The 13250-nt window shown below is 40.4% G+C and overlaps 1 protein-coding gene across 2 annotated transcripts in view; it reads left to right on the top strand.

The window, feature by feature from the left end:
- The first annotated feature begins 8032 nt into the window (after positions 1-8032).
- PARD6B (par-6 family cell polarity regulator beta) overlaps positions 8033-13250 on the top strand; it is a 29891-nt gene continuing 24673 nt past the window's right edge. For both annotated transcript variants that reach the window (XM_075011558.1, XM_075011557.1), the window contains exon 1: positions 8033-8245. In XM_075011558.1, the coding sequence (XP_074867659.1) occupies positions 8180-8245 (66 nt within the window). In that variant the 5' untranslated portion in view covers positions 8033-8179. The remainder of the gene's footprint in view (positions 8246-13250) is intronic.

Here is a 13250-nt window from a genome sequence, read left to right as displayed (position 1 = left end):
TTCACTTTTGATTTCAGAAGAGTTACCCACAGTGCTCTAAGGTAATTTTTTCAAAAGTGTTCCTGTGATTTAGAAGCCTAAATCCTATAGTTTCAATAGGATTTAGGGTCCTAACTCACTTTTGAAAATGGGACTAAGCCATCTAAAGTTATGTCTACACTAGACGTAAAAGTTGACCGCAAATACGCAATTTTAGTTACGGCAGTTGCATAGCTCAAATCTATTTAGCAGTCAACTTGAATGTCTGTCCACATGGAGGAAGGTCGATGGGAGCATTTCTCCCGTCGACCTTCCTTAATCCTCACCACTCGTGAGGAGTTCTGGGATTGACTTTGACCCCAAAAAGTGCCGTTTCTCACATGCATGAAACAAAACCCTGGAAGATGGACCCTGATTGACTCAGGGTCTATCTTCCATGGTAGTGTGGCTATAGGACAAGTAATTTAGGCTTTACAAAGCTGAGCCACACAACAACTAAAACTCAAGGTCTGAATTATTTTTTAAAGGAACTGAAGCCCCTAAATCAGTAAGGAATATTTCACTTGGTCACTAGAGCTCAGATTGACAGTATTTAGTGAATTAGGAAGCTAAACACTTTTTGTGGATCATGAAGTTTTGCTTACAAAAAGATTTCAAGATTGTACCCTTTCACAGCTAATGTTTCTGAATGTATATTCCTTGTGATTTTTCTGCTTTTCGTGTTCCCTTTCAAAGGTTCCATCAAAACTAAAACTAGATCCTCCAGATTTGTTTTGGCTTGCATGCGCTTGCAGTTACCAGCAACACAGTGGTTTTGTTGGTGGGTCACTTAGCAAAGGAGCTTACATCCTAGCAATGGACAAACTTTTATTTGAAGGGCAGTTGGATTTGTCCGTCTTGATATGTTATTTTTAGGAAAGGTTAAATTTTGGACCACACAGCTTTGCCCAACAGAATGCATTTTTTAGTGTGGATGCTCTGTGAGTTTTGTCAGCAAAACTCTCTAGTGTAGACGTAGCTTCCATGTCTCAATTTTTGGACCTGTAATGCTGGAATAATAGTACACACCCACATGTACAGATTAAGTAATGAATGTTTCTAAAGTACTCTGAAGATGGAAAGGGTTAAATATTATCTACTATTTTCTTTAAGACAATTTGGAAACAAAAAAGAGATAATAAATCATTAAGCTGTAAACACTGCTGGGAGGAGACCACTGTAATTAGCATTACTTTGTTCAGTTAATTATTTTCTTTTTAAACAAATGAAGAGTTGTTTAATGCAAAGGGGAGTTCAAGGTTAACAGGACAAAAATTGCTTTTAAAAAAACAGATGGGATTACTTAGTTGCAACACCTTTTCCCCAATAGAACAAATCAATAAATTAGGGCCCTGGCTCAGTTTTAGGCTCATAATGGAGATGCATCAAAACCAAGCACACATAGATGGAAAAGCCTGCGTGCTAGCCAAAAGCAGCCATTTCTCATGAATAATCACGGAAGCATGTTTCAGACCTACTACTGCCTGGCCTGATATAAGCTCACATAAACATGTGCATCACATCTGTCCCCCTGAGCCTTGCCACAAAACATTTATTCTCAGTTCTCCCTGTCGGGTCTTTCAACAGATGCGTATGGCAAGAATTTGACTTGGGCCCCAATCTTGCAAACAGTTCTGCATATTCTTAACTTTAACCTGTGCCTTTAAAAATATAAATAAATAAATAAAGAGGTGCTAGTACTCAGCCAGGTCCCTGTCCCCTCTTCATAGACAATGCCATGGCTGGGGCTGCTGAAGTACTGGCACAAAAAAAGCACTGACTTTAACTGAATATGACTGCTCATGTGAGTACATTTAAGTATGCGTACAAGTATTTGCAAAATCAGGTTCCTAATTCATAAAGCCTTATAAGTAGATATTTATTCGCTAGTTGTCATGGAGTAGACACCTTTTCAGTTTTAAAAAAGCTGTACACAATAAGTTACAAAAACCCAACTTACTGGCAAATTAGCATGATATTTTATTGCAGAAAATAACATATACAAAATATCATAAATCCCTGAATAAACATTTACTAATCAATTATCCTCACAACATCCCACTAGGTAGATAAATACAGTTATCCTCATGTTATAGTGAGGGTAGTCAAAGAGAGAAGATAAATCATTTGTTAGAATGGAGACCATACAGTGAGTCAGTGGCAGAACCAGGATTAGAATTCTTTACTCCCAGTCATCTGGTCACTCCTTCAAACGATGCCATCTTTCAACATGTGAGATAATAGAAGTTCTTAAGAAAGGTAGACAAGATAGATAGTGTACAATATAATCTTAGTGAACCAAACTATAATTTTAAATTCATGTTTGGACCCATACATTTCTTCTTCTAGTACTAGTAGCTTTTACAAAAGCTGGTAAATTCCCTTTTGAGGACTTTACAGCTGTGGAAATACATTTGTTAAGACTTCCTAGCTGCCTATAGAAAAACAGTATAAAACCTAATTGGCAGAGAAGTAGTGTTCATAAGTTGAAGGAATAGGGTCATTTACCTACATACAGAAGTTCTACTACTTCCAATATAGAATGATTGTTGTATCTCAACAACCCCTCAAGTATGGACACAATTATATTTATTTCTGTACAGAAAGGTAATAAGGTAGTCTATAAGATAAAACACCTTTATACCTCTGTAAGCACTGGGAGTTTTATTGTTAAATTATTTTAGTAAAAAAAAGACAAAAAAAAAATCATACCACCTCTCTAAAATAAGCAGAACAAAGCCCACATACAGCAGCCTTGAACTTGAAGATTTTGCAGTTCTCATACAGGAAAAGCCATTTTAATTTTAAAGGAACTTCAACTTTTGGCTTTGATGGAAAGATTTTGGATCTGATTTGAGAAATGAGAACTCTGTTTTGTGATCTCAGCCCATTACACAGCAAATATTCTACACACATTTTCTCTTACTCGGAAGTTAGCTTTGAAGTAAGAGAGCCCAACTTCGAAGTCCTTACTCCATTCCTGGGAATGGAGTACTGCCCTACTTTGAAGTTTAACTTCAAAGTAAGTAGGGTGTGTTTTGATGCTCAAGCAACGTCAAAGTTTATTTTTGTAGTGTAGACACAACTAAAAATGTCTATCTGTAAGATTAATATAGGCGTGCAATCAGGAAGCAATCTGGGTACACGTGTTAATGTAATAGTCTGACAAAGAAGTACTTATCTGAAAGAGAGAAAGAGAGTGTTAATTTCCTTCTTTCTTTTTCTAAGACTAATGAATAATGGCATTGCATTTTTGGAATGGAGAAGCTTCAGTAACAAAAAGAATGAACAGCTGATGTGTCAGATAAAAGCTGTTGTTAAGGTCCAAAATAATGATTTGCAAATTTCAGTTCTGTTTATGAAAAGGAGGTGTAAGAATCTAAATTATGACCTTTCTCTATCTTTCTCTTTTCTATACAACTTCCACTTATATTTTCTTCCACTTACTTGCTAATATTGAACAAAATTGGTTTCATGGGTTCATGATTAAACCAAACCTTTCTAATGTACTGTGCCCTATTTTGTTCTGACACTGTAAATGAAGAGGAAGTTAATTGAAATGTAGCCCTAATTTACATTTTACCACATCAGAACACTGTTGTCAACAACCCTTGACAGAGTGTAAAAACAGACCTAGTTCTAAACTACAAATGTTTGCCATTAATGTAAGGTCAGATCAGAGTGTGACTATTTATGAGATTTCTATTCCAGTAAAAGTCCGTAGTGTAACTGCAGTTTTACATGAATAACTTTAAGTGGTTTTTTTTCCTTGGTATGGCTTATTTCACTTGAGGAATCAATATAAACCAGTGTTTTTCAACCAGGAGTAAAAGTACCCTTGGGGGTACATGTAGGTCTTCCAGGGGGGTACATCAACTTATCTAGATATTTGCCTAGTTTTACAAAAGGCTACATAAAAAATAGTAAAGTCAGTACAATCTGAAAGTTAATTCAGACAATGACTTGTTTTTAAGGCTTCATGTGCTTTATGCTGAAATGCAAGTACAATATTTCTATTCTAATTAATTTATTTGATTATAAGATGTTAGAAAGTAAGTTTTCAGTAGTAATCTGTGATATTTTTGCATGTTTTTGTAAGTAGTTTTTGAGTGTGGTGTAACTTGGTGGTATGCAAAACAAATCTGATTCTTGAAAAGGGTACAGTAATCTGGAAGGATTAACTGGCACTTGTTTCAAGACCTCACATTACTTTAGGATCATGTTTCTCAACTGCTGGCACCTGGTACATGAGAGAAGTCTGGGTGTTTTATATATATATATATATATATATAGTAAAAGGGGGTACTTTATAAAAAATGTTGAGAAATACTGATATAAACTATACCAGTAAAAGCATTTTTTTCTGGTATAAACTGTGTAGGTATACAAGGAAGTGTTGCCAGTACAATATAGCTATATCGGGAAGTCTTTTCTAATGTAGACCTGGCCCATAAGTATGATCAGAATCAAGGTTTATATATAGTGTTTATACAGTGCCAATCACTATAGTGTCTAAACCTTTCTCTGGCCCTTTCAGACTGAATTCTATTGCTCAATGCAAGTCACAGCTACCAGGTGTGAGGAATAACACACTAGTAGTAACTCTTGGGATGAGAAAGCTGCATTATAGAGGAATACCTGATGGTATTGGAGTTCTGACCTTGATGGCAAATGTGGGCAAGAGGGAGTTAAAAAACAACAAAAAATTAACAACCCTTTCTTCCATCTGTAAGCAGGTTCTGAACATTCCTTCCTTTGGGGGCCCTGAATAGTCTAAGTCTGAATCACAGGTTTTATGGAACTTGTGACTAAAATAGCTCTGTAATCTTGTGCTATGCCTGGCATGGAAGTCCTGCCCCCTCTCCTTTCCTTTATCTTAGATCAAACTATTTGTCACATTCTTTCCTTACACAACATTGGCTCCTTGTGATGCAAGCTAACGAGTGATTAATACCTTTTTATGAGGTTGGTTCCAGTGTTTTGAGATTAAATCACCTTGGTTGTCTCAGAAACCATGAAGCCACCACACCCACTATGAGGAACTCCAGTAACTCAAGGAATGCAGGAGAAGAAAAAAATGGTCTTTAAAAGAAACCAAATAAATATGTAGCAATAACATCACCTGCCTGAAAGTGCAGGGAGCTTCCTGGCGGCTTTTTCATGTCAGAAAAAGGCCAGTGAGTTCAAATGCTCTGCAATGTTCTCCTCTGAGAAGGCTGTGTTCTCCCTTGCCACTCCTCCACTCTCCTCTGCGTCACTGCATGGTCTCACAGAGCTGGGCAAGTTACTTGAAGAACATGGCGGGCATGCTGCCCTTCTCTAATTTTTTGTAATAGAAAAAGTATAGAAGTAGAGGTCCGATTCCGTTGTTGCTCCCACAATTGTAATTTCACTGACTTCTATTTACATCAGTGTGACAAAAGAATCTGTTTCTAGATGTAGGAAAGAAGTAGCTTGTCATAATTATTCCCTGACTTCTAGTCAGTGTAAAGAAAAAAATATAAACAAGAGAAGGCATAAAACTGAAACTACGCATTTGCTGGCAACCACTCAAATATTGGACAATAAACTCTGTATTAATTAGCACTTATTTGATGGAGTTGAACCAGAGTGAGAGCTGAAGTTTCTTTACCTTTGAAAGTGCTCACCTTAAACATGATTTACATGCAAAATTGCACTCGTTTAACTAATGCTATGGTTTTGAAGTGATTTAAACTGTTCCATTGAAATCAAGAGAAGAAAGTGTAGGTGTCTAGGCCACACTCTCAGAAAACCATCATCCAGCATACTCTGTCAAGCTCTCACATGAAACCCGCAAGGATAACACAAAAGAGAAAGACCTTGGACAACGTGGAGAAGGCTACTGAGACTGAAGGGCAAAAACTGGGGTACTCCTGGAGCTGGCTAGAGGTTTTCTCCCAAGACAGAGTGAAGTGGAGGGGACTTGTAGATGACCTATGCTCCACGCAGAATGCAAAGGTTAAGTAATACTGCTAGTAGTAGTAAACTTGTTCAACTTCGTGTGTGGATGCTTTTTTAACAGTTTAATCCAGATTTATATCTAAATATAAATATCCATACAAACCAGAAGTAAACCAATATATAGTCAGCACTCCAACAAAGTTTGCTCCATTTACAGAAATATTACTGGTGTGAATGGAATTCTCCCTTTTAAGTAGAAGGAATATTGCTGGATCTGGTAATATATCTAAAACCAAATGAACTTTTTAAGTGTGCCCAGTGTATTGTACTAGTTTAACTAAATAATTTAAAATAAATTTAAATCAAACTGGTGCAACTTCTTTGGGTATGCAAAGCTTTACCAGTTGCATGACACTGAGATGTTGGAGACTTGGATCATTCTTTGTGAGTTGGCTCCTTTTTCTGGTCCTCCCCCACCTGCGACAACTACCCACCTTGCTCTTCACCTTCCTGGTGCTGAGGTCCTGGTTTCCCCCAGCAATGCAGTGGGCCTTATTCATGTAGCCAGACGATTGGGGATTGCGTCAGAACTGTGTGTCGGTGGGTGCACTGTGTGGGAAGTGGGAGAACCTCAGAGAAGAGTGGTTCATAATTTCCAAGAAGGTAGCTCTGTTCTATAACATGACTATAATCATTGGTTGCTTGTAGGGGAAAGGCTGGGGGGATTTTCCTCCTAATGTACAATTATAATCTGGGACACGATACTAGTTGAGTCAATCAGTGATCTAAGGTAGTACAGGTATCAGGAATTGTGTTTTAGATGCCTCCCTGGTGTCTCACTATGATGCTCAGGGGCTAGGTGACTGTCAGATTTGGGGTTGTGAAGGAATTTACCTGCCAGGCGTGTTCCCTGTGAGCTATGCACTTATGCTGCTGCTTCAGAGAGACTGACATGCTGACCAGCTGTTGAGCACAGCACCCTCAGATGGGTTTTTATTTCTACTCATGGTACACATTTACACATGCTTGGGTGTACATAGAAAAATGTATTCTGTACATGGATGGAAAAATCTGGATATGGATAGAAAAAATTAGAGAGGACATTGCTCCCAGGTCAGATTGTCAGGTATCTTGGGAGTTTTTTCAACTTCTTTTTTAACACCATGAGGCATGTATTACTTCCTAGGATCGATTGTGCAGGACTTGGGGCATTAGCAGCATCCTGTTCTCTGCCCATGGCACACGACAGTCTATTTTTCGGAGGACTGAAATACTTTTTGACAACAATCATTGGGTCGAAAAGAAATATTTGAGTGAAATGGGATGGCCTGTGATGTGCAGATAGGATGAGAAGAAGAAGAAGATAGGATGAGCTGATTTATTGGTATGTTCTGGACATAAACTCACAAAAGTATGTGTAGGAATCCCTAAAAGTGAAGGGCCTCACAAAGTTGATTATTTTTATTTGTAGTTAAAGCCAGTCGTGATCTCTGGTGGGATACTACAGCATCCTTCCTCCCTCCACACAGTCTCACAGCACCCTGAGGCAGTGTATTCTGTCCCCATCCACATAGCCTCATTATAGGTGATGCACTGGGAGCTGTGCTCTCATAACCCCAGAACTGTGAGAATAAGTTTAGTCTCAGTATTGGATGTCTCCTTGTGCCCCACAATCCAAGCCCCAGAGGTTACTGTGCCCCCTGCAGTGCCAGCACTGGGGCTTACAGCGCCTCTGCAACACCAGCATTGGCGATGTGCTGTGTCCCCCTTATTCAGAGACTGGGTATTTACCCACAATAACTTCCCCACAAAAGATTAACACCCGCGCCCCCAATCCCCAGGCTACACGTTTGGATACGCGCATGCGCCCTCCACTTTGGAAAGTTGACGGCGACCGGTGGGGGGGGGGGGGGGCCCCATGCATTAGACGCATGCGCGCTGGCTTCAGGTGCGTCCAGCATTCTCCCTCACCAAGCGACTGATACGCATGCGCGCTCGCTGCAGGTGCACCGAAACTCCCCCACCCGTCTGGGAGTGCCCGGCACGCATGCGCCACTTCCCCCACCCGGGAGCGGCAGGTGTCCGGCGCAGCTAGGCGCTCCCCTTTCTGGGTGTGTGAGGAGGACGTTTCGCGGCGGCAGGTTGTGGTTGGGCTCAGAGCGGCCCGGATTCTCCCCCTTCCCCCTACAGCGCGCCCGGCGATACACGGGGTCGAGGCGATCCCCCACCGCCTGGCGGCATGAACCGGACCCACCGCGGCGCTGGGGGTGGACGGGGCCTCGGCACCATGGAAGTGAAGAGCAAGGTGGGTAGCGGCCGCAGGGGGCGGAGCGAGCCTCTGGGAAGGGGGAGCAGTGAGGTGGGGGAGAGTTCGGACGGTAAGACGTGCTCCAGTGGATGGGGGGCTGGAGGAGGGAACGATCCCTGAGAGGCGGGGGAGTGCTGCCTATCTGTGAGGTGCCGGTGGGGGCAGTGCGTGCGCGCGAGGGAGCCGGGGGGGTGGGGTTTCGATCCATGACTGTGAGGGGACGTCGGGTCAAGGTCAGCCTCAGTGGAAGCGATGGGGGAGGCGTATCGATCCGTGAGGGGTCGCGGTGCGGGGTAGGGCCCGACTCCGTGGAAGTGAGGGCCCATCAGGAGAGGAGCATTGGGGGGGGGGGGCATCTGGGAGCGCACACCCAAGGCAGCCTGTGAGTTGTGGGCAAGGGGCCAGGGTTGGGAATGCACTGGAGTGAAGGGGAGTTGGGAGACCTGCTGACTCACCTGCAAAAAGGTGGCATCAGGCAAAAGGGAGATTCCCAAGGTGGAGAAGAAAGTCCTGAGGGGGTGGGAGTGTGTGTGTAAGGAAGATCTGCATTGCATAAGAGCAGAGGGAGGGTCTCTTGATATTTTCTGGAAGGTTTATTTTTCTTGGTCCACAGCCTTGTGGTATTGCTCAAACAGCTATCACCTTGGAGTTGGCACTAGTATTAATATTTGGGATTGTCTCTGTAGTGTGATGTCTCCTATCAGCCTTTGTCCTCTTATGAGATCAGCTTCCTCACTTCCCCCCCCCCACAGTTATGGACCATTATCAGCTGCAAAAGTTGTCACGTTGTAACTTATGTTAAAGAGTATCTTTAACGATTGGGTGGGCCCACTACTTTCCATCAATATACTCCATGGAAGTGTAAAACAAGACAGAGAGTCTTCCCTGAAATTTGAAATTGAATATAAGTTCACAAAGTATAGGAAAACAAATGTAGACTATATAGAGAGATTACTAGAAAAACAGTGCTCTTCAAAAATTACTTTATTTAGCTTGATTTGAAACTCCCCCTAACATTACACTTTAAGTAAACTAGGATAAAAGTGTCAAAACAAAAAAGCAGTCAGGTAGCAACAAAATTAATTATTAGGTGAGCTTTCGTGGGACAGACCCACATCTTCAGGCCACAGCCATACCAGAACAGATTCAATATTTAAGGCACAGGGAACCAAAAACAGTAAGCAAGGAGGACAAATCAGAAAAAAATGATTAAGGGAAGCAAATTGGAAAACAGAGGGTAGAAGGGGGGGGGAAAGGTCAAGAATTAGATTAATTCTTGACCTTTTCCACCTTGTCTCTCTAATACAATTAGAAAGACATTAAATGCTCCTTAACATCCAAAACAAAAAAGCAGTCAAGTAGCACTTTAAAGACTAACAAAATAATTTATTAGGTGAGCTCTATGCCTTAGATATTGAGTCTGTCCTGGTATGGCTATGGTCTGAAGAAGTGGGTCTATCCCATGAAATTCACCTAATAAATTATTTTGTTAGTCTTTAAAGTGCTACTTGACTGCCTTTTTGTTTTGGATGTTAAGGAGCATTTAATGTCTTTCTAATTGTATTAGAGAGACAAGGTGGATGAGGCAATATCTCTTGGTGAAAGAGTCAAGCTTAAATAGAGCTTTTCTATGACAGAAGTTGATCCAGTAAATATACTGCCTCATGCACCTTGCCTGTCTAATAGCATGTGACCAGCATGACTACAACAACATTGTCCACATAAATTGAATTAGGTAATTTGGGAATTGTCTATGCAGGGACAGCTGGGAAAATTAATCCAACTTAACTAAATTCCTGTGTGGATGCTGTTGTTCAGAATTAATGTGGTCGTAATTGGTTTAGGTGAATTCATGTTGATCTAAAAAAGTACATTTTCCCTTTGTCTAGGTATGGTTTAAGAGTGCATATATTCTGACAAAACTTCTCCACTGAAGGAACCTGTAATGCAGACTGGCTATAAATTTTTACCACTGTGAAACCTAATATTTAAAACCCTGTGTCCTATTTATTCAACAGTTTCCATCTTTGTTTGCTGTAATTGGTAGTGTTAGTGTGGACAGGGTATATGGATTTTTAAGGGTTATGTGGCATGGTGGCAAAAATATTGCAGAATCTTCTGTAGGTTATCTTGATGCTACAGCTTTCATGAGCACAGACTCACTTCATCAGATGCTGGTCTTGGAAATCTGCAGGGCCAGGTATAAATAAGCCAGAGCAAGGGTGGGGATTGCTCTGGCTTATTTACACCTGGCCCTGCAGATTTCCAAGACCAGCATCTGATGAAGTGAGTCTGTGCTCACGAAAGCTCATGCTCAGAACTTTTCTGTTAGTCTATAAGGTGCCACAGGACCTTTCATTGCTGTTACAGATCCAGACTAACATGGCTACACCTCCGATACTTGATGCTACAGTGAGGAGTGAGCCCCCGAGGGAGAATTTCAGATTTGTGTAGTCAGAAGCTAAAAGGTGGTGGTACCTGCTGGCCATGACTCTGAGTACTAATTAAGCATGAGTGAAACTATAATTGCTTTGTAATTTTATTCTAACTTTTTTGCATTGAAAATAAGCAAAGCAAAACATGATTATATATTTGAAACTAACTCCATCTTCATCCCACACTTCTAAGTCTTAAACATCCCCAGACAAATGTGGTGCTTGAAAACAGGTTGAAAGTCTTATAGAACCAGATATTTTTGTTTATGCCATTTTAATATCAATGTCAAAGAGATTGTTAGTGCTTAACAAGTAACGCTGTCTTTTGTAAAGAGTTTGTGCAGGCTAGCATAGTGGGATAGTTCTTGGACCATGATTGGGGCTTCTTTATGCTAATACAATAGAAATTATTTGATTCAGCACATCTTTTGTTGTAATGATCATATTCCCTGGTTGGAATCAGAGAGAGGCATATTTAAGGTAAAGTTATACTGTTTCATACCACACACTGGAATTCTCTGCAACAAATTTTGTATATTTGAAGGAATAAAAAGACTAGATAATTTTATCACAAAAAATTTGTTTGTATTTGCTGAAATAAGGGGTACTAAATATTCTGTAGGGTAGAACAAGACAGCAGAAATGTAGCACTTCAAAGACTAACAAAATGATTTATTTGGTGATGGGCTTTCGTGGGAGCAAATAAATCATTTTGTTAGTCTTTAGAGTGCTACATTTCTGTTTTGTTGGAATACAGACTAACATGGGATCATGTTATCATGATCATGTAATCAGGGATGGTGTAGTAGTGGTCGGTCCTGCCGTTGGGGCAGGGGACTGGACTCGATGGCCTCTCCAGGCCCCTTCTGGTCCTAGTGTTCTATGATTCTGTGGTACCTATTACTATTCTATAGGATGTATGTTCATTGCTATTTAGTTGTGGGCACATTTTCCCTTTTAACAGAGCACTTGCACAATAAGCAGTCTGTTTAGGTTCTTTCTGGAGATATATGGGCCACTTGTTCAATCTGGTGTGACTGATTATCTATCAAACTAGTTCTAGTGTTCTAAATGCATGGGTAGGGATGTCTGCATTACTTCAGATCATTGCTACAAGAAGCTAAGGAACAGAGGGGCAGGATGCTACAGCACAAGATAAGCCAGCATTATTCTGTTCTCTGCAGTGCATGCTGAAAATCAGTGTTGTCTTTTCTCAACAGTGAAACTACCTGTCTAGATCTGACAATTTCCTAGCATAAAGAGATTTGTGATGCATTACTGTCTACAGAATGCTGATACTTCACCTCTTACATTTGTTTGTTCATGTTCTTGAAGTGCTTCAGTTCTTGAAGTCCCTCACTGTTGCCTCTGAAATCCACTTCTTCAAGCACTCTCTCTTGTGAACAATCCCTCATAACTTTCTTGTCCTGTGTTTTGGGTAGGGCAGCCTGTCTTTGTCAGAGTAAAGTGCCATGTAAAATATGTGATGTGCAATGGCAGTAATAGTTTTGGGGGCAAAAAAACCCTCAAACTGTATTTAATTAGAATATTTTTAAATGGAAACAAGCAGTATACTGAGGGGGGGAAAAGATGGGCTAGTTTTGACTATCACTTGTATGATAGCACAAGCTTGCAAACACAATAAATACACTTGTAGAGTATGCATGAAAATAGGCAGTTATTTCTGAAAAGCTGGCCCTTCTACAACATTATACCTTCAACAAGCAGTGCTTTTTAGCTCATGGCAAATTTTGTCTTTCACAATAAATTAGAGCAGTACTGGGAAATTAATTACAAGTTGCATGTAAACAGCTGCAATATACATGTGTGGGAAATTCCTTGGGTATTGTGTGTTTCAAATTCTTGGGGAAACAGTTACTGGGAACTTAAACTTATGCCCAAATACATTTGTTAGTCTTTAAGATGCCACAGGACTCCTTGTTTTTGCTGAAACAGACTAACACCTCTACCCCTCTGATGATAAAGCACACTTGACTGAAGGAAGTTCCTCCTGCAGGTTTTATGTACTTTGTTGTACACAGATGTGACTGAAATCAGAATGAGTCATTCATTCTACCTTATTGTTAGCTAATGTTAGTGCAGTTAGAGTATCTATAGGCAAGGGATGTTTAGTGATTTCCTTTATTTAAAATTCTTTTGGGGAGGGAGGAGTGTTGGAAGTCAGAAGATATAGAATTCTGTTTGTTATGCTGTTTGCTCATGAATATAATAAATCAAATAAGGTCCTTGTCTTTATTGGGTTTTCATATACTCTGAAGTTGAATGCAAATACAACTTTTGGTTATTATGTTTTGAAAAATAAATGTGAGACTGAATGGGGCATGACAGTAGCAAAAGCTCTATTTCCCATGTGGCACATTAGACTTAAACTATGCAACATGAACCCAAAAAATAAGTTGCACTCTCTCTCTCAATCCTTCACTGGCCCACTCAATCAGTGCATTATGTTTTGTGCAATTTTTAATCATTAAATTTATGCTGAATATTAAATTATCCAGTTCTTACTTTGCTAAGTTGCTGGAAACTTTTGGGTGACCTCTCATTGT

The sequence above is a fragment of the Carettochelys insculpta genome, chromosome 17 (genome assembly GCF_033958435.1).
Source record: "Carettochelys insculpta isolate YL-2023 chromosome 17, ASM3395843v1, whole genome shotgun sequence".
In the NCBI taxonomy this organism is placed as follows: domain Eukaryota; kingdom Metazoa; phylum Chordata; order Testudines; family Carettochelyidae; genus Carettochelys; species Carettochelys insculpta.
This window is presented reverse-complemented; position numbering and strand designations above follow the sequence as displayed.